General features: G+C 42.7%; 1 protein-coding gene and 1 pseudogene across 3 annotated transcripts in view; one reads left to right on the top strand and one right to left on the bottom strand.

Moving 5' to 3' along the window:
* Positions 1–1,635: 1,635 nt before the first annotated feature.
* On the bottom strand, positions 1,636–21,138 carry LOC101103761 (cleavage and polyadenylation specificity factor subunit 5-like; annotated as a pseudogene).
* SNX6 (sorting nexin 6) overlaps positions 21,111–21,277 on the top strand; it is a 53,042-nt gene continuing 52,875 nt past the window's right edge. For all 3 annotated transcript variants that reach the window (XM_042235300.1, XM_027957242.2, XM_060401800.1), the window contains exon 1: positions 21,111–21,142. In XM_042235300.1, coding sequence (XP_042091234.1) covers positions 21,137–21,142 — 6 coding nt within the window. In that variant the 5' untranslated portion in view covers positions 21,111–21,136. The remainder of the gene's footprint in view (positions 21,143–21,277) is intronic.

Here is a 21,277-nt window from a genome sequence, read left to right as displayed (position 1 = left end):
TAGATTCCACATATAAGTGATATCATATGGTATTTCTTTCTGACTTACTTCACTTAGTATGATAGTCTCTAGGTCCATCCGTGTTGCTTCAAATGGCATTATTTCATTCTTTTTATGGCTGAGTAGTATCCCATTGTGTGTGTGTATATATATATATATACTACAGTATATACCACAGCTGCTTTTGCATTCATTCTGTCAGTGAACATTTAAGTGTTTCCATGTCTTGGTTATTGTGACTAGCGCTGCTATGAACATAAAGGTCCATGTATCTTTTTAAATTATATGCCCAGGAGTAGGATTGCTGGATCATATGACAATTCTATTTTTAGCTTTATGAAGAACCTCCATACTATTTTCCATAGTGACGGCACCAACTTACATTTCTACCAACAGTGTGGAAAGGGTCCCTTTTCTCCACACCCTCTCCAGCCTTTGTTATTTGTAGACTTTTTAATGATGGCTACCAGTGTGAGGTGGTATCTCATTAGAGCTTTGAATTTGCATTTCTCTAATGATTAGCGATGTTGAGCATCTTTTCCTGTGTCTGTTGGCCATCTGTATGTCTTCTTTGGAGAAATGTCTTTTTAGATCTGCCCATTTTTCGATTAGGTTGCTTTGTGTTTGTTTGTTTGTTTTTTAATTGATTTGCATGAGCTCAAACGGGGGCTTCCCTAGTGGTTCAGATAGTAAAGAATCTGCCTGCAATGCAGGAGACACAGGTTCAATCCCTGAGTCTCGAAGATCCCCTGGAGAAGGGAATGGCAACCCACTCCAGTATTCTTGCCTGGAGAACTCCACGGACAGAGTAGTTTGGCAGGCTGCAGTCCATGGGGTCACAAAAAGTCAGATGCAACTGAGCGACTGACACTTTCACTTTTCTTTTCATGAGCTGAAACATGGTTTTTAAGCAGAAGTGTTATGTTTCTTAGGTTCACACAAGTAGCTGGGAAATCCCTAACAGTACCACTTGAGCAAAGAAAGAGAGTCTTGTTTAGGGTCAAAGCCACAACAGGTCAAGAAGGGTGTCTGAGGTAAATGGAAAGAATTACTGAACTACAGATAAATGTTTGTTCAAAGTAAAAACTAGTTATTCCCCAAAGATTTCTCCAAAGTTAAAAAGAAAGCCTTAAAAAAAAACTTTAGGAGATTAATGTCCCTGTTTTTTCTTGGCTAATTTCTTTTCATTTAGCAGCACAATCTAGCTTTTCATATTAACTTTATATTCAGACAATAGAAAGTAGGTGGTAATTTCAGGACTGGGAAAGAGATAATACCAAAAAAGCTCTTCCTGGACATTTATTCTATGCTGTGTATAGCTGTGCTCACAGAGACGGCTTCTCTTACTTCTCTGCTGCTGCTGCTGCTCAGCCACTTCAGTCGTGTCCGACTCTATGCAACCCCATAGACAGCAGCCCACCAGGCTCCCCCGTCCCTGGGATTCTCCAGGCAAGAACACTGGAGTGGGTTGCCATTTCCTTCTCCAATGCATGAAAATGAAAAGTGAAGTTGTTCAGTTGTGTCTGACTCTTAGCGACCCCATGGACTGCAGCCTACCAGGCTCCTCTGTCCATGGGATTTTCCAGGCAAGAGTACTGGAGTGGGGTGCTACCGCCTTCGCTGCTGTGCAGCAATTCAGTTGTACATAAAATTGACCCTGCTCAAAAGCTGGGGGAGACTAGAAATGATGGGTCCATATCCAGGTGCATTGTTACACAGTTCAAACAGTGGTGCAACTACCAGCTTGTAATTTTTAGGGACTGCAAACAAGGCTTTCTCTTGAAGCTGAACCAAAAACAACTTCTTATGTTCCTTAGGTTTTGTAATATATGCAGGAATATATGGATACTGAGGAGGTTCAAAATTTGGTCTCCACCAGTTGCCAATGTAGTCATCAAAGACCCAGTCTTGCAGGACTCCATCTTACCACCTGATATCTCCTGTCGTTAAGCATTTTAGTCCTCCAACATCATCTTCTCCTTGGTTAAGCTCAGCACCAGGTAATTTGAAGAAGTTGTTCCCAGCTGTAGTAGTAACACATGGGGTAGCCCGTGCTCGTGGACAATCAAAACTGGTTCTACAGCCCTCCTCATGCCAATTTTATCAAATTCCTTCCTCATGCTCTAAAATCTGGCTGCAACAGAGCTGTCCTTCTCACAGAGGGGCTCTTTTGTACCAAAAAGGGAATTGGTAAGAGGGTACAGGTTGATGGTGCGCTCCAGGGTGAGGGGATTGGTCTGCTGGAATGTACTTGTTGCCGAACTGGGTGACACCTGGGGCAAGCGATTGGGTGGCACCACGCCATGCTGATGAGCTTTGGCACTAGTAGAAAGCAGGAGGCAGGGAGGCTGCCTGTGTGGGCAGCGGTTACCTGCATCCCACTCAGCAGCCGCTGCCCGCCATTAACGAGAGAATGCTGAAGGAAGCCTTGGCTAATTTCTTAATGGGCAAATCGATATGTTTGAATTTAAAGTAGGTCAATTTACTATTAAAACTAGATTACATCATTGATGTCTTAAAAATATTAAGTAACTTAAAAGAACACTTGAAATGAAGACTACATTTTTAGTGTTTCTTAAATAGAAAAATGCTGATGTAAGAAAAACCCTGAAGAACAAAATATTTTAAAGAACACTTAGTTTAAGGAAAATACTCACATACTCCACCCTCCCCGCCAAGTTATGGGAAGAAGTTGTGCTCACAGAGACGGCTTCTCTTACTTCTCTGCTGCTGCTGCTACTAAGTCACTTCAGTCGTGTCCGATTTCTATCTAGTACTTATTATAAATCCGCAAAGTGCAACTAGATAAATACATTTATCTTAGATAAGAGTGAGACCTTCAAAAGGAGATTTCTGTGCTGAGATGGAGAAATAGCATGGGACTGACTCTTTCTTCAGCAAATAGCCAAAGCTGGGGAATCGATACATTTGACAAGATTCTAGAAGGAAAAAGAAAAACCACAAATCATTTTAGTCTCTATCTTTCCTGTCACAGCCCATCAGTCTCTTTTATAAACACTTCTTGATCCTGATGACAAAGGGAAATTCTAATGGCGTCATCCCAGTTCAGGCATATAAAAATGGAGTCAGGGAGCCATTTAGGATCTGGTCTCTAGCAGTCTCTCCATCAGTGAGAACCTGAATTTTACTGAACTATACCAGACCCAAGGACACCATCTGCCAGCTGCAACATTATGGTCTCAGGGTCTCCTTTTGCAACTGTGTGACCATTTCAGACCCCAACCAATCCTTCCTTAAGAAGCACCCTGACTTCTTGGCAGTTCCAATTACAATTCTTGATAAAGAGCTCATTTAACTGACTCTAACCTTGCATTTTTTGCCTTTATAAGCCTCCCCCATTTTGTAGTATGGTGGAACACAATTCAAGTTCTCCTAGAACTTGTGTCTCCCCAGCAGCAGTGCTAACAAACCCCATATAAGCACTTTTTCTTTCAATCAGGTCTCTGCTTCTGAAGTTTTCTCTAACCTCCAGCTTGATCACCACATGGTCTCAGTCCCTACTTCCTCACCCGTGGATGGTATGATCCCTTCCTCAGTAGTGTCTGACCTTTAGTTTCTCAGTGTCCACCCCTTCATCCAACTTCTACCTCGAAGGCAGAATTATTTCTAGATGCATGTCTGACCATTTACTGCTCCACTTAGTAACCTTCAATGACTTAACCTCACCCCAATACATTCTGTATCTGTAATGAGTTATCCTAAAATGTAGTGGCTTCAAACAACAGTCATCACATATGGGTCAGGAACTTGGAAAGGGCTTGGTTAGGAAATTCTTGCTTGGAATCTTTCCTGAGGATACAAGCAGATTTTGCCTGAGGCTGCTGTTATCAGCGGCAAGGATCTCTAGGAGCCCTCTTGGAAACTGGCTAGTACAGGTACCTAGGATAACCTCTAATCTTGAAGTGTCCTTCAAGGCCATTTATTCTTTATCATCAGGAGCAAGGACCTGCCATGCAGCTCAGACAGTAATGAATCTGCCTGCAGTGTAGGAGACCTGGGTTCAATCCCTGGGCAGGATACCTAGAGGAGGGAATGGTTACCCACTCCAGTATTCTTGCTTGGAGAGTTCCATGAACACAGGAGCCTGGTGGGCTATAGTCCATATGGTCCCAAAGTTTTACATGACTGAGCTACTAACACTTTCACTTTCATGTCCTAGTACATTTTCAGGTTTGCTATTTCAGAAGTAGTGGGTAGGGACTTCCCTGGTGCTGCAGTGGTTAAAACTGCCCTGCAGTACAGAGGGTGGAGGTTTAATCCCTAGTCAGGGGGCTAAGATCCTACCGGCCTTGCCACCAAAAAAGCCAAAACATAGAGCAGAAACAGTAATGTAACAAATTCAATAAACTTTAAAAATGGGAAAAAAAGAGATAAGGGGTAGTTTTTTATTCACTTACTCCTTCTTGTTCAATCGCTAAGTCACGTCCAACTCTTTGTGACCCCATGGACTGTGGCACACCAGCCTTCCCTGTCCTTCATTATCTCCTGGAGTTTGCTCAAATTCATGTCCATTGAGTCAGTGCTGCCATCCAGCCATCTCATCCTCTGTTGCCCCCTTCTCCTCCATCTTTCCCAGCATCAGGGGCTTTAAAGTTGGTTGAGTCAGCTGTTTGTGTCAGGTGGCCGGAGTATTGGAGCTCAGCATCAGTCCTTCCAGTGAATATTCAGGGTTGATTTCCTTTAGGATTGACTGGTTTTCTTCCAAGAAGCAAGATTCTTTTGTTATTTATTTATGTACTAACCAATACAGAATTATCTCAGAATCATGTATATAAAACAGTATATATTAAGTATGTATATTTAAAGCAACATAACATACTTAATGTGTTGTTAGTCATTCAGTCATGTCTGACTGTTTATGACCCTATGGATTGTAGTCCACCAGGCTCCTCTATCCATGGAATTAATTCTCTAGACAAAAATACTGGAGTGAGTTGCCATTCCCTTCTCCAGCGCCAGGGATCGAACCCAGGTCTTCTGCATTGCAGATTCTTTACCATCTAAGCCAAGAGGGAAGCCCCTAACCTACTTAATACCTAAAGTTTAATAAATTTGAGAACTTAAGTATAGCATAGTCAATATTTAAATACAAAGTTCAGTTAATAAAATTAAATGTGCCCAATATCTCTCATCTGCTCTCTCTTCCTAAGACGAGATAGGCACAGAACTCTTCTTTATTTTCTCCTATAGCACCTCCCAGCCCAATTCTTAGCATAAAGTGGGTGGTCATGAAGTATTTGTTAGATTAGGTTGAATAGTACCAGGAATAAGTAACACTCCAGCCTTCTCTTTGCAGTTCCTTCTGAATTTCTCCAGAGCAGGAGACAGTATTGTGTTCCAGACACTATGCTGAGCACTTCACATGAGTTATTTCATTCAGTCTTCACACCTATCAGGATGGTGGTACTTTATTTTACCTATTTTGTAGATAAGAAAACTAGTTTTAGAGAAGTTGTTATCTGCTATTCATAGCCTCACCAAATTCTTTATATTCTGTAGTTTGAGTCAAGAAAAAGACTATTCGATTAATATTATGCCTAGTTTTGAATATACTGATTCTATCATTTCTATTTGAAAGCTTATTTTGCATGTATTTAGCAATACTATTTTTGAAATAACTTTTTCTTCAGGATATAGAGGAATGTGCTATAGAAGACCTAAAGAGAGAGGACAGTACTCCTTACTTCTAAGATACAGTTTTATTGTTCTCATTTTAAAGTTCCGAAATCAGGATGGATGTAACCTAATGCTGGTGTGAACATCTGATGCACTGCCTTTTTTCTTTCTCCCAGATGCTCCTGGCACACCTTAGAATTGCAGAAATACTCTATGTCAAAGACATGGCCCATGCCTCTGCTTCCTCTTGGTCTGTTAAAGAATGTGATGACAATACATATGCTTCATAAAGCTAGGCTGACATCCTTTTGTCTTCCAGGAACTTGCTGGCTTTCTGCCAGACTTATACATTTACAGAATGCATCTGCAGAGATCAGCATTTTTAATTTTGAGAGCTTAAAGCACTTTAGAGACTCTGGTTTCTATTCTGTGGTATACAGGGGTATGATATACAACCTCTTACATGTCAAAGAAAGGACTATTGATTTTCCTGGAAAAGACCATTTTCCTGGAAAAGACCTCATGTGATAACTTGTTTTTACTTAAGGGCTATTGTCATTATCACTGTCATCATGATGTACACGTAGTGACAGAAAAAAGTCAACACCCCAGGGTTCCTTTCGGAGTTCTAATTGTTAAATTGAGCACATTTTAAAATTAATTATGAAGATGAAACCTTTGGGAATAACTTGGATGGCCTGGAGCCTGTAAAGAAAGAGCTAACCTGCTCTGTAAGAAATGAATGAGAATTTGAGGGATTGAGGACCACTAAGGAAGGGAAGGATGGGGACTAAAGCAAGATGAAGGGAAACCAATGCTCAAATCTGGTCCACTTTCTGTTGTGCTGAATATTGCAAAGGCTGCTGAAGAAGGGCGGCCTTAAAAAAAAAAAAAAAATGTTCGCTAAAGTGTCATATGGGTCAACAGTGACTCCAAGAGGGACCCAGCATAACTTGGATGGAAAAGGTATGGGGTGAATTCACCATAAGAAAAAATGGACCAGGGATTTTTAAGTTCAGAAATATTAAAATCCTCTTTAGGTCCTTCTGCCCTGGATCATCATCTCCTCCGTGGTTCTCTTCCTTTGACAGTATCTGCTTACATATAGCATGGATGAGTGATGTTTCAGGGTGAAGAAATTGGGGGACAAGGTGGGGGAAAAGGAGAAGAAACACTGAGTAGAAGGGCTGTAGTGTTGCTGGAAGGAAGACTCACCAGAGGACACCGAGGCAAGAGTAAGCCCCAGAGTATCCTCAGAGGCATGGGGGATGGGTGTTTGAACCAAACTTCATTTGAATTCCAAAGGGCTCAGGAATATCCATAGAGCTGACATTTATATTATACAGATGTAAATATCATTTTAAAGCATTTGAGTTTTCAACAAATGGTGCTGGAACAACTAGACATCCACATGCAAAAAAAAATTAGACACAGACCTTATACCCTTCAAACATAAAAAAACCCTCAAAATGGATCATAATTTAAATATAAAATGCAAAACCATAAAACTCCTAGAGGAAAACATACATTAGTTAGTCATTGTTATCTAGTAAACCACTCCAAAATCTTTTGCCTTAAAACGACAGTTACTCATTATAAACACAGATTTGTGGGTCAGCTGGGGTTTGGCTGATCTGGACAAGCTCAAGGCAGCGCAAGCTTATGAGAGTGGCAGAGACATATGAGTGCAAGTGGAAACACAAGCAATGTCTTAGTAAAGCCTAGGCACACAGTCAGTCACTTCCACTCACACTTTATTGACCAAACCAAGTCCCATGGTCAAACTGAAAGTCAAGGGGCCAGGAAGTTCAAAGAACCACAGTAAGAGTGTGGACCCATCGGAGGACAGCATATTAAAAAGCAGAGATATTACATTGCGACAAAGGCCTGTCTAGTCAAAGCTATGGTTTTTCCCGTAGTCATGTATGAATGTGAGAGTTGGACTACAGAGAAAGCTGAGTGCTGAAGAATTGATGCTTTTCAACTGTGGTGTTGGAGAAGACTCTTGAAAGTCCCTTGGACTGCAAGATCAAACCAGTCAATCCTAAAGGAAATCACTGCTGAATATTCATTGGAAGGACTGATGCTGAAGCTGAAGCTGAAACTCCAATAGTTCGGCCACCTGATGCAAAGAACTGACTCATTGGAAAAGACCCTGATGCTGGGAAAGATTGAAGGCAGGAGGAGAAGGAGACGACAGAGGATGAAATGGTTGTATGGCATCACCAACTTGATGGACATGAGTTTGAGTAAACTCTGGGAGTTGGTGATGGACAGGGAGGCCTGTCGTGCTGCAGTCCATGGGGTTGCAAAGAGTCGGACAAAACTGAGTGACTGAACTGAACTGAGTTTCCTTCCTTATTTCACAGTCTATCTTGTGTGGTAGGCAGGGAAACTCTGCCTACCCAGTCACCCAGCAACCCGGCCTCCTTTTGTTGTGTGGTTCGTTCATCTCTTTGGGCTTGATCATTCTCTCCTTTCAGCTCAAAGATATGGAAAGAGAGACAAAGTGTGTAGGATCGCTGTGGTAGGCTGAGTAATAGCCCCGAAGGATGCCCACATTCTCATCTCTAGTATCTGTGAATGCTGTCTTACACTGCAAAAGGGACTTTACAGATGCAGTGAGGCTTTTAAATTGCGGAAATTATCCTGGACTATCTGCTGCTGCTGCAGCTAAGTCACTTCAGTTGTGTCCGACTCTGTGCGACCCCATAGATGGCAGCCCACCAGGCTCCTCTGTCCCTGGGATTCTCCAGGCAAGAATACTGCAGTGGGTTGCCATTACCTTCTCCAATGTATGCATGCATGCTAAGTTGCTTCTGTCATGTCCGGCTCTGTGCGACCCTATGGACAGCAGCCTGCCAGGCTCCTCTGTCCACAGGATTCTCTAGGCAAGAACACTGGAGTGGACTGCCATTTTCTTCTCCCACTGGCTTATCTGGGTGCACCCTAAATGTAACCACTCAGCAGCAGCAGCAGCAGCAGCAGGGTCCTCATTTTAGAGGGAGGCAAGAAGGTCAAAGGAGAAAGAAGTAAGATGTAAAGATCAGAGATTTCAGAGTGATATAAGAAAGGGATCAATAATGCAGTGGGTGGCCTCCAGGAGCTTAAAAAGGCAGAGATGGATTCCCCACTAGAGCTTCCAGAATAAATGAGTCCTGCTAACACCCTGACTTTAGCTAGTAAAACTGATTTGGGAGGAATGGCCTCTAGAAATGAGAATAAATTTGTGTTGTGTTAAGTGACTAAGTTTGTGGTAATTTGTTGTAGAAGTAATAGAAAAATGATATAATTGCATAAGAGGTTTTTCAGGGGCAGACATTTGCATACCATTTTCACTCACAGCTCATTCAACTTAGTCAGACAGTCACTCCAATGTTGATGGGGTCCCCAGAATGTAACCTCCTCGAATGGCTGGGAAAAAAAAGAGAGTTTGGTGAATATCTGGCCAGTCTCTTCCGCAGCCTTTCATGAAAGCTTCCAAACCATGGAGCCAGCCAGTCAAACTGAATATCTTTTAGTGCCTAAAGAGCACCACATTCCTGCCTCACATCAGACCATTACAGTGACTGCAGCCTCAGTCTCGCAGTGAATCCTATCAGGGGCGATGGTGGTTTTCACCTGAATTTCTGGGAGCCTCCCATACCAAGTTTATACATTTCTGTTCAGTTAAATACAAGAGGGCAAAAGAAATACCTTTAATGATTCAGAAATTAGTGTATGTTTCCAAGATGCCTTTAAAATGATGACAAACATGTTCTGACTTTCCTTTTTAGAAATTGCAAGCAAGGCAAAGGAAATTGTGTAAATAGCAAGGTCAGAGAAGTGGCTAAAAATGTGGTTGTAGAACATAAAAGCACATTCAGAAAACGAAGATCGTGGCATCCGGTCCCATCACTTCATGGGAAATAGATGGGGAAACAGTGGAAACAGTGTCAGACTTTATTTTGGGGGCTACAAAATCACTGCAGATGGTGACTGCAGCCATGAAATTAAAAGATGCTTACTCCTTGGAAGAAAAGTTATAACCAGCCTAGATAGCATATTCAAAAGCAGAGACATTACTTTGCCGACTAAGGTCCGTCTAGTCAAAGCTACAGTTTTTCCAGTGGTCATGTATGGATGTGAGAGTTGGACTGTGAAGAAAGCTGAGCGCCAAAGAATTGATGCTTTTGAACTGTGGTGTTGGAGAAGTCTCTTGAGAGTTCCTTGGACTGCAAGGAGATCCAACCAGTCCATTCTGAAGGAGATCAACCCTGGGATTTCTTTGGAAGGAATGATGCTAAAGCTGAAACTCCAGTACTTTGGCCACCTCATGCAAAGAGTTAACTCATTGGAAAAGACTCTGATGCCGGGAGGGATTAGGGGCAGGAGGAGAAGGGGATGACTGAGGATGAGATGGCTGGATGGCATCACTGACTCAACGGACATGAGTCTGAGTGAACTCTGGGAGTTGGTGATGGACAGGGAGGCCTGGCATGCTGCGATTCATGGGGTCGCAAAGAGTCGGACACGACTGAGCAACTGAACTGAACTGAACTAAACTGAGAACATAAAAGAGTAAATAATTCAGTACCTTTTCTGAGTCAGCGAGCAAAAAGAAAATTCAAGAGGTCATTTGGCCCAACTCTCTGCTTCTGAGGAGGCCCAGATGGAAGTCATGCCAGGAGGTGTGTGATTGCGGGTGGAGACACTAAGGTATCATGTGTCCTGCTCCAGGATCTTTAAGCATGGAGAAGGTTGTATAGAACTTTCAAGGTATTGTCTGAGTCCTCATAGCTGACATACGAAATACCAGTATCTGCTAGGTGCCTTGCCCATGGAAGACTTGCTGGCACCCAACTTAGCTGTCTTCTGACTTGGAGGAAGGGCTGAGGGGTGGGGAAACTCTGGGCCTCAATCATATCCCAAGAGAAAAAAACTCACAACTTCTCGCTGCCTGGTGGGGCTGAACTGCTAGATTAACAAGGGGGCAGCCCTCTCAGCCCTAAAACTGAGCAAGAACATCTCCCTACATTAGCGTGTGCCCTATGCATCTGATGCCCCATGCTTTCCAGACCTAAAGTCGGCAGAGAGGAAATCAAGACCCCTGTGACTGTCCATGCCCTCTTCTCTTCTTGATTCCCTTTCTCTCCATCAAGGCTAAAAGGAACTGGTGATACTCTCTCCCTCTTCACTCCAGCCCCATGGCGAAGTCTTAGGAACAGGCAAGCATATCGTCAGGGAATTCCCTGGTGGTCCAGTGGTTAAGACTCTGAGTTTCCACTGCAGGGAGCAGGAGTTCAATCTCTGGTCATGGAACTAAGATCCCACCCGCTGTGCAGCCATAAAATAAAATATATATATCTTGTTTCAGCTGTTGTGGGTGCTCTATGTTATAACTACTTTCTCCTGCAAACAAGAGCAAGGCACCACACTTTGTTCCCCTGGGGCAGTCACCCTCTAGACTCAAGTCAGAGGTGGAAAGCTAGGGAACACAATTTAGGGATGTATTTATATTCTGTGTTTTAATATTTATAAAAAAACAAGCCCTATTTCACCAAGAAATGACAGAGTAAGTACTCAAGTACAGTTCTGACTCAGTTCTTTGCACTTGAAGGAGTCTTTTTTTTTTTTTGCTCATCATCAGCCTTACTCTGTAACGTATTTCCCAGCTTTTTTCTCTTACTTTTTTATCTTTTAGTTTCATATCATATGCAGCTATCAGTTAAGAATTCCCATAATATATCTTGGAGACCATTCCATATATATTTCCCAGCTTTTAAATTCCAGTTTATTGCAATTTAGCTAATACTATTTGTTGAGGATCCATTAAGGATTTCTTACTGTGCTATTGCTATGGTGGACTTATTCCTGTCCTAAAGATTTAAGTCCTTTGGGGACTTCTGCTGGCTTGGGTTCTGCTGGCCCTAGTCCTGCCTTATCCCCACCCTCAACCTTGAACTTTTTCACTTTGTAAATGAACCTCTTGAATCTCTTAAGGAGTGTGACATCTGTTTCCTGTTAGAATCTTGACTGGTAGACAGGAAGTCTGTGACTCCACTGCTTGAACTCTAGTGGCAGATGGCTAGCTGAGTCACACGCCCTTTCAAAACATGGAGTTGTTGCTCAGCCCAGAGGTTACTGTCATTTCCCAGACCCCTTGCCTCAGGAGGGGCCATGTGACTGAATGTGGGCAGAGGAGATGTTCCTGTTACCAGGCCTGGGCCACCAAAGCTTCCTATTTGATCCTGGTGCTTTCTCAGCCCTTTTTTAATAACATCTGAGCCTCCTGGGGAGGCGTTCCTATTTATTTTGTACCATGGATGCCTGCATTCCTTCTCAGAACCTTTTTCTTTTTTCATAAACTTTATACTTTAGAATAATTTTAGATTTACAGAGGAGTGGCCAAGATAGTATCTTAGTCCATTTGGGCTATTACAAAAGATAGACCCAGTGGCTTATAAACAACAGAAATTTATTTCTCACAGTTTTGGAGGCTGGGAAGTCCAAGATCAAGGCACCAGCAGATTTGGTGTCTGGTAAGGGCCTGCTTCCTACCATAGGAAGATAGTCATCTACCTACTGTAACCTCACATGGGGGAAGGGGTGTGGGGTCTCTCTAGGGCCTTGTTTATGAGGGTGCTAATCCCATTCATGGGGACACTAATCACCTCCCAAAGAACCCGCCTCCTAATACCATCACTATGGGGCTCAGGATATGGATCTGGGGATATGAACATTCAGTCCATTGTAATAGTAGAATTCCCACATGCTGTCCACTCAGCTCTAGTTTCCTCTGATGTCATCATCTTACATTACTACAGTACATTTGCCAAAACCAGCATTGGTACAGTATTATTAAGTTAACTCCAAAATTTATTCCAATTTTACCAGTTTTTTTTTTTTTGTTCTGGGATCTAGTGGTTATGTCTCCTCAGCTTCCTTCAGTCTATGACAATGTCTTGGTCTTCCCTGGTTTTCATGACTTTGACAGGTACTTTTGAGAAGAACTGGTCAGGAATTTTGTGGAATTCCAGAATAATGTTTTGCACGCATAAAACAGGATTATAAAGAAAACAAACCACAATGAAATATAGGTATTGGAATTTTTAAAAACTGTGATACAATAATTTATGTGCTTTTTCTTTTCTTAACACATTACATGGAGAAGGCAATAGCATCCCACTCCAGTACTCTTGCCTGGAAAATCCCATGGACAGAGGAGCCTGGTGGGTTGCAGTCCATGGGGTCGCAAAGAGTCAGACACGACTGAGCGACTTCCCTTTTACTTTTCACTTTCATGCATTGGAGAAGGAAATGGCAACCCACTCCAGTGTTCTTGCCTGGAGAATCCCAGGGATGGGGGAGCCTGGTGGGCTGCCATCTATGGGGTCACACAGAGTCGGACACGACTGAAGCGACTTAGCAGCAGCAGCAGCAGCACATTACATAACTAAATTTAGTAGCTACCTTGATTTTGAAATAGTAGTGAATATAAACATTACTTTGAGATTCTGTAACAACTGTAGTATAACATGAAAATATCTGTGAGTTGTCTCCATGGCAGTCATGGGTACTGAGATTTTTTGCCTACAGTGAAGGCTAGAGAAAATAGAGACGGAAATTTTTTCCCATCCAAGTCTACAGATTCTCTGAATTCTGTGGCCACCATGACTGTCTTAAAAGGGATGCAGAACCCCAGGATTGGAAGCTTGAGTTCCTGAATATCAATCTTCATGTAGCTGAGACTCTCAAAATAGCACCCCCGCACCCTCACCACTGCCAAATACATTTTGCCTAAGCTAGCAGTAAATCATGCAGGGTTACACCATTGAAGTTTTAGGTGTATCTATTAAAGCGGTTGGCATAATCTCAAATAATATGGCTCTTAAACATTAAATTTTATTTATATGTACACTTGTATTAACTAACAATACAAAAGTACATATATTTGTATTCATTGAGACTTCTTTTCCTTACAAGTAACCAAAAGCTTAACCAAAGGAGGAGATGTTACTGAAAGAGAGCTGGAATATCTCGCTGGATACAAAGGCATTTTAATGGACTGGAGTCAGAGCAGCTCTAGGAACCTCAGCAGTATTCTGGGGTGCCTGCCTCTTTTGACAGGCCCTGCCATTAATATGACTGGGCTTCCAACTCTGTTTTTGCATGTCTCAAGGCAATGGCACCTCACTCCAGTCCTCTTGCCTGGAAAATCCCATGGATGGAGGAGCCTGGTAGGCTGCAGTCCATGGGGTCGCTAAGAGTCAGACACGACTGAGCGCCTTCACTTTCACTTTTCACTTTCCTGCATTGGAGAAGGCAATGGAAACCCACTCCAGTGTTCTTGCCTTGAGAATCCCAGGGATGGGGGAGCCTGGTGGGCTGCCATCTATGGGGTTGCACAGAGTCGGACACGACTGAAGCGACTTAACAGCAGCAGCAGCAAGACCCTTATGCAGAAGAATCTGATTGGCCCAGCCAGCTTCAGTCAGATATCCTTCTCTGGCCCAGTTGTCTGTGACCAGGGATTTACTGTCCATGACTGAAACATGCTTTTAGAGGCCCACTATCTCTTGAGTGGACAGATAGTTCTAAGCAAATGATAACAATAGCATTAAAACAAATATCTGAGCTTTTGCTGTAAGCCAGGTACTCTTCTGTGTGCTTTATAAGGATTATTTTAAACCTCTCCAACCACTTTAAGATAGGTATGTGCTATTATTCCCATTTTAATGAAGAAACCAAAGAACCAAAAAAGTTTATAAAAGTGTCTGAGGCTCCATGATGATCAAATGGCAAAGGTGAGATTTACACTCAGCCCATCTAACTCCAGAGTCTACATAAGCATTGCCATATTACAAAGCAAGGAAATAGGGTCAGAAAGATAACTTTCTTCACCCACAGTTACAGGATACAGGGCCAAGATTTGGACAGGAGACTGTCTCCAAAGCCCATGTTCTTTCCTAACTATTCCAGGTAAAGCAGGGGCAGTGGTGGAGGCAACTTCTGGGCCCATCTTGAAGGATGGTTAGGTTGGGGAGGCACAGATGAGGAGGGAAGTGAGTTCAGGCTGTGAGAACAGGGGAGGTCTTGCATTACCTGCACAGACTAAAATCTGGGCAGCTCCCCTTTCTGGGCCAGACACAGTCTGATTCTATTCCCTATAATGAGAGGGAAAGTTCAGCACCACTAAGAGAAGGGTTCCTGGACCTGTCATTTTTTTCCTACTGAGTGCAATGTTTAAACTGACTCCTAAAGTGGAGAACTTCATGTGTGTGGATTCTCTTGTGTCAGCTGGGGCCGAGCAACACTTCTGAAGAGACAGGCAGAAGGAGGAGCAGGGCCTTGGGCTCAGCCTTTTGGAAGGATTTCTAGGCCTTTTGCTTGGGAAACTCAGAGAGTTTTCTGATTCCTGAAACTTTTCTTTCTTGAGACTCCCATGACATAGCCATAGGCTGAGGCCAGTTCACAGGATTCCTGAGGTTTAACCCCATTAGTCTTTGCTGGAAAAATGGTTCTTCCCCAGGTACTCTTAGATCTTAAGCAAAGGGATAAGCTACTCCTAAAAAGATGAATGCAAAGAGTCAGACATGACTTAGCGACTAAACAACAACAAAAGATGAAAGCAGTAGGGAAGCAGCAGGTTTTCCAAGCAAGGCCTGGGATTTGTAAACAGTCCTCATCGTCCCTTTATGCAAAGATGCAGCTATCTTTTCACAAAAGAGTTCTGTGACTTTTTGGAATGTAATTCTTAAAAAAAAAAAAAAAGACCATGTGTAGGATCCTAAAAAAGAAATTCCCCAAATTACTTCTTTCTTTCTTCTTTAAATTGAGAGATAATTCACATACCATTAAATTCACCCTTTCAAAGTGTATGATTCCATGGTTTTTAGTATATTCACCTTGTATAACCAAAACCACTAATTTTAGAACATTGTCATCACCCTAAAAATGTAACCACATACCTTTTAGCAATCATTCCCTATTTCCCCATCCCTCCGCCCTTGGCAATCACAATCTACTTTTCTAGATATATGTGTGTGAAGAGACGATCTTCAATTTAATTTTCTAAACTTTCTCCTTGGGATTTCTTTGGAAGGAATGATGCTAAAGCTGAAGCTCCAGTACTTTGGCCACCTCATGCAAAGAGTTGACTCATTGGAAGACTCTGATGCGGGGAGGGATTGGGGGAAGGAGAAGAAGGGGACAACTGAGGATGAGATGGCTAAATGGCATCACTGACTCAATGGACATGAGTCTGAGTGAACTCCGGGAGATGGTGATGGACAGGGGAGTCTGGCATGCTGCGATTCATGGGGTCGCAAAGAGTCGGACACGACTGAGTGACTGAACTGAATTGAACTGAAACTTTCTCCTTAAAAAACACATCAATTAATATCCAGTACCTCAATAAATGGTGTTGGGAAAACCAAATAGCCACAAGCACAAGAATGAAATTTTTTACACTATATAAAAAATTAACTCAAAATGGATTAAACACTTAAATGTAAGACCTGAGACCATAAAACTCTTAGAAGAAAACAGACAGTAAACTTCTTTTTCTCAAATTTATTCTTTTCTTTACTTATTTTTTGGCTGTGCTGGGTCTTAATTGTGGCATGTGGGATTGAACCGAGGTCCCCTGCACTGGCAGGCAGATTCTTTATGAATGAGCCACCAGGAAGCCCCTTCTTCATCTAACTTAAACAATTACTTTTTCATATGTTTAAAGTTTTTCTTCTAGAAAAAAAAAACAAAACTTGACTTTTGTTTGTCAAAAAATGTTCAACCCCAATAGTCTATTTCCAGAATTTTATTTTTTTTTATGTTTTATTTTTTTATTTTTTAAATTTTAAAATCTTTAATTCTTACATGCGTTCCCAAACATGAACCCCCCTCCCACCTCCCTCCCCATAACATCTCTCTGGGTCATCCCCATGCACCAGCCCCAAGCATGCTGTATCCTGCGTCAGACATAGACTGGCGATTCAATTCTTACATGATAGTATACATGTTAGAATGCCATTCTCCCAAATCATCCCATCCTCTCCCTCTCCCTCTGAGTCCAAAAGTCCTTTATACACATCTGTGTCTTTTTTCCTGTCCTGCATACAGGGTCGTCATTGCCATCTTCCTAAATTCCATATATATGTGTTAATATACTGTATTGGTGTTTTTCTTTCTGGCTTACTTCACTCTGTATAATCGGCTCCAGTTTCATCCATCTCATCAGAACTGATTCAAATGAATTCTTTTTTACGGCTGAGTAATACTCCATTGTGTATATGTACCACAGCTTTCTTATCCATTCATCTGCTGATGGACATCTAGGTTGTTTCCATGTCCTGGCTATTATAAACAGTGCTTCGATGAACATTGGGGTACATGTGTCTCTTTCAATTCTGGTTTCCTCGGTGTGTATGCCCAGCAGTGGGATTGCTGGGTCATAAGGTAGTTCTATTTGCAATTTTTTAAGGAATCTCCACACTGTTCTCCATAGTGGCTGTACTAGTTTGCATTCCCACCAACAGTGTAGGAGGGTTCCCTTTTCTCCACACCCTCTCCAGCATTTATTGCTTGCAGATTTTTGGATCGCAGACATTCTGACTGGTGTGAAGTGGTACCTCATTGTGGTTTTGATTTGCATTTCTCTAATAATGAGTGATGTTGAGCATCTTTTCATGTGTTTGTTAGCCATCCATATGTCTTCTTTGGAGAAATGTCTATTTAGTTCTTTGGCCCATTTTTTGATTGGGTCGTTTATTTTTCTATTTCCAGAATTTTAAAGTAACTCACTCATTATTCTCTGAAATCTTACTCTTCTTTAAAATCTTCTAATGCATGTCTCTCTTTTTTTTGGCTACATCATGTATGTTTGATGTTAGTTTCCTGACCAGGAATCCAACCCGTACCCCCTGCATCGAGTCTTAGCCACTGTACCACCAATGCATGCCTTTTGAAGCACGCCACTGGGAAACTATTCATAATTGTAACATTTTACTTTCCTGTTGAATTTGTGAAGTAATCAAATTGTGATTCAACATAATTTGCTCATGAAATTTATATAAAGTAGGTAGTTTCACAGAAATCTATCAAAACAAGATGAAAATTAATTACTTGGTTAAAAGTATTAGGAAAGGGGTTTAGCTTTAATATCTTCTTGATTTTACAAGTAGTTGAAAAATCTGTTATGTAAACTTCTACCTTAATTTCTTTTCATATTCTGAACTTCTATAACTATCTTCTTGATAGTTGTATCAGTTACTTATAACTCCTTTTTTTATATCATTTACAAAATATATCTTGAGACCTTTGCTCAGAAAGGAAGGCTCAGATGTTAATGAACAACTTTATTATGTCAAGATTGGGTTCTCTATTCATATGAGTTTTCAGCTATTGATTTTAGCTACAGTAATTACTATATGTCTTTGTTGATCATTTTAGTTGGTTACTCATATCTTGTTTTAAAATTTTATTTTTATTTGGCTGCGCCAAATCCTAGTTGTGGTATGTGAACTCTTAGTTGCAGTATATGGGATCTAGTTCCCTGACCAGGAATCAAATACAGGCCCCCTGCACTGGGAGCTCAGATTCCTAGCCACTGGACCACAAGGAAAGTCCCACTTACTCATAACTTAAATCCTGCCTTTTTTTTTTTCAGAACTAGTGATCTTAAAGTTTTGGCATTTGAGAGTCTCAGTGTTTCTGTATAGTGTTCCTGGACTTGGCTTAAATATTGAAATTTAAAACCCTTGGTTAATGCAGAAGCATTTGAAATTATCTTATGTGGCGCTTCTTGATCTTTGTCCACAAGGACACACCTGACCCTCCTACCAGTTGTGTACAAATCCTGAGTTCATTAATTGTAGCTCCTTGCTTCTGTCTCTGCCTAGGAAGTGTAACCTTATAGGCATTATCTTAAAGCCAAAAACAAATTATTGGGAAATATTGACACATTTTATCAGCAACAAGTTACTGGGACATTCCTCCTGACATTTCATCACACTACACTGACACCACATGATGCCTCATGACTCCCAGTGAAAAACATCACCCTAGTAGTTATTACATTGCACTGAAAACAAGAAACAAACAAAAAATAAAGTCACACCCCCCCACTCCCATGTTGGAGAATAACCCTTGTTGGGCCAATAAATCTTCCTATGCCTCAATTCTCCTTACATATAAAATGAAACCTACAATTTCTCATGAAAATGTCTGGAAGTTTAACATTATTGTTTTGTAGAAATTCCCTGGCAGTCCAGTGGTTAGGACTGTGTGCTTTCACTGCAGAGGGTAACAGGTTCAATCCTGCAAGCCATGGAACCTGGCCAAAAAAAACCACCAAAAACCCAAGCAAAATAAAACCCATTACTGTTTTGAGAGCTTCAATTTAATAAGATAGGATGGGAGGGCCTGGCAAAATAGGGACCCACAGGCTGAAGAGCTGGACTTTCACATAATGGAGACCTGGGAAGATTACTGAACAGGGTAGTAACATAATCACCAATATCTGTGTCTTAGGAGGAAAACTGGCAGCAGTATATATAGAATGGCAAAGAAGTTATGAGAAATATATAAAATATTTTATATATAGAATGTAGAAAATATAGAATATGTAGAAGTTATGAGAAATATATAGAATGACAAGAGAAGTTATGGCAAAGGGCCGGACAAGGGTGGGGAGAGAGAAATATGGAGTTTGGGATTAACATATACACACTGCTATATATATATGTGTGTGTGGTGTGTGTGTGTGTATTAACATATACACACTGCTATATACACACTGTTATCTATATAAAATAGATGAACAACAAGGACCTATTGTGTAGTATGCGCTCATGCTCAGTCGCTCAGTTGTGTGCTACTCTTTGTGACCCCATGAACTCTAGGCAGTAGTCATGTATGGATGTGAGAGTTGGACTATAAAGAAACCTGAGCGCCAAAAATTGATGCTTTTGAGCTGTGGTGTTGGAGAAGACTCTTGAGAGTCCCTTGGACTGCAAGGAGATCCAACCAGTCCATCCTAAAGGAGATCAGTCTTGGGTGTTCATTGGAAGGACTGATGCTGAAGCTGAAACTCCAGTACTTTGGCCACCTCATGCGAAGAGCTGACTCATTTGAAAAGACCCTGATGCTAGGAAAGATTGAAGGCAGGAGGAGAAGGGGAGAACAGAGGATGAGATGATTGGATGGCATCACCGACTCTATGGACATGAGTTTGGGTGAACTCTGGGAGTTGGTGATGGACAGGGAGGCCTGGCGAGCTGCAGTCCATGGGGTCGCAAAGAGTCGGACACGACTGAGTGACTGAACTGAACTGAACTGTAGCCTGCCAGATTCCTCTGTCTATGGGATTTCCCAGGCAAGAATACTGGAGTAGGTTGCCATTTCCTCCTCCAGGGGATCTTCCCAACCCAGGGAATGAACCCATGTCTCCCGCATTGCCAGGCAGATTCTTTACCAGTTGAGCTACCAGGGAAGCCCATGCTATACACTAGGGGCTCTACTTCAATTTTTAAAAATGGTTTTTAAAAACAGGCCAGACAAGAGATGCTGAAGGTAATTGTTGTGGAAGGGGGTTGGAAGGAGGAATGAGACCAATTTAAGAGGTAATGGCAGATAATCAACTATAGGTGTAATGGGATTTGATTACTAAATGATGTGAGGACTGAGGGAGAGGAAGGAAGGACTTGAATGGGACTTTTGAGGTTTCTGGCCTGAACATCTGAACATGCTGATGCCATAAACTGAATGGAAACGTAGGACTGCTTTTTTGTCTGTGCACGTGTGTGCACTTCTGTGTAACCGAAGTGGGGCAGGGGGTAAGGAATGGTCTTGTTTCAAGTGCCTGTGGACACCTGTGTGGTGCTATAGAACTGGACAGGTAGAGTGGGCCTGGGGACAGTTCTTGGTATAAAGAAAAGAATACTCATGTGTACAGCTCATTTATATAGTGCTCAACTATTAGCGCACCACACCCTGAGGTAGTTATTACCTTGCCAGCAGTAAAAAGCTTTATTACAGCCCCCGACCGATGACTGTGTAAAGGGCCTTGGCTCCCACAACATCTACGGGCAAAATATTAATTGTGATTAATTATCGTGTGGCACCATACAAAGACTAGAAGTTTTCTTGTGGCTCCGGAGGGCACTTGCTTGGTTTTCGCTTCAGCCCTCAGGAAAAGGGAACTGGACAGCTCCCCGGGTGGCCTTCGGCCCTTCCTGGGTCTGAACCGGCCAGCCGCGAGCGGTCTCCAGACACGTGCGCCTGGGTTTGGGCGCTCTCAGCCTAGGCTGCGCCAACGTTGGGCGGAGGGCACTGAGCCCTTCTTCCGCGCTCTCAGACCCCGGCCCCCAGCGTCTGGGAGGGAGAGGCGGGCAGGGCGGGGCGGGGCGGGGCGGGGCGGAGCTGCTCCGAGGCCCCGCCCGCCTGCAGCCGCCGCCGCCGCCGGCTCCCTACGGCCCGCGGTGCGGTACGCGCCTGCGCTGGCTCTCGCCTCGGAGCAGCCATGATGGTGGGTGTTCGCGGCGCCGAGCCCAGGGCGCGCGGTGGGGGCGGCGGGCGCGGGGCGGGCGCGGGGGCCGCGCCGGCTGGGCACTAACGTCTCCCTTTGTGTCTCCCTCGCTCCATCCTCTCCCCCGGCGCGCTG

Source organism: Ovis aries, chromosome 18, assembly GCF_016772045.2.
Source record: "Ovis aries strain OAR_USU_Benz2616 breed Rambouillet chromosome 18, ARS-UI_Ramb_v3.0, whole genome shotgun sequence".
Classification (NCBI taxonomy): Eukaryota; Metazoa; Chordata; class Mammalia; order Artiodactyla; family Bovidae; genus Ovis; species Ovis aries.
This window is presented reverse-complemented; position numbering and strand designations above follow the sequence as displayed.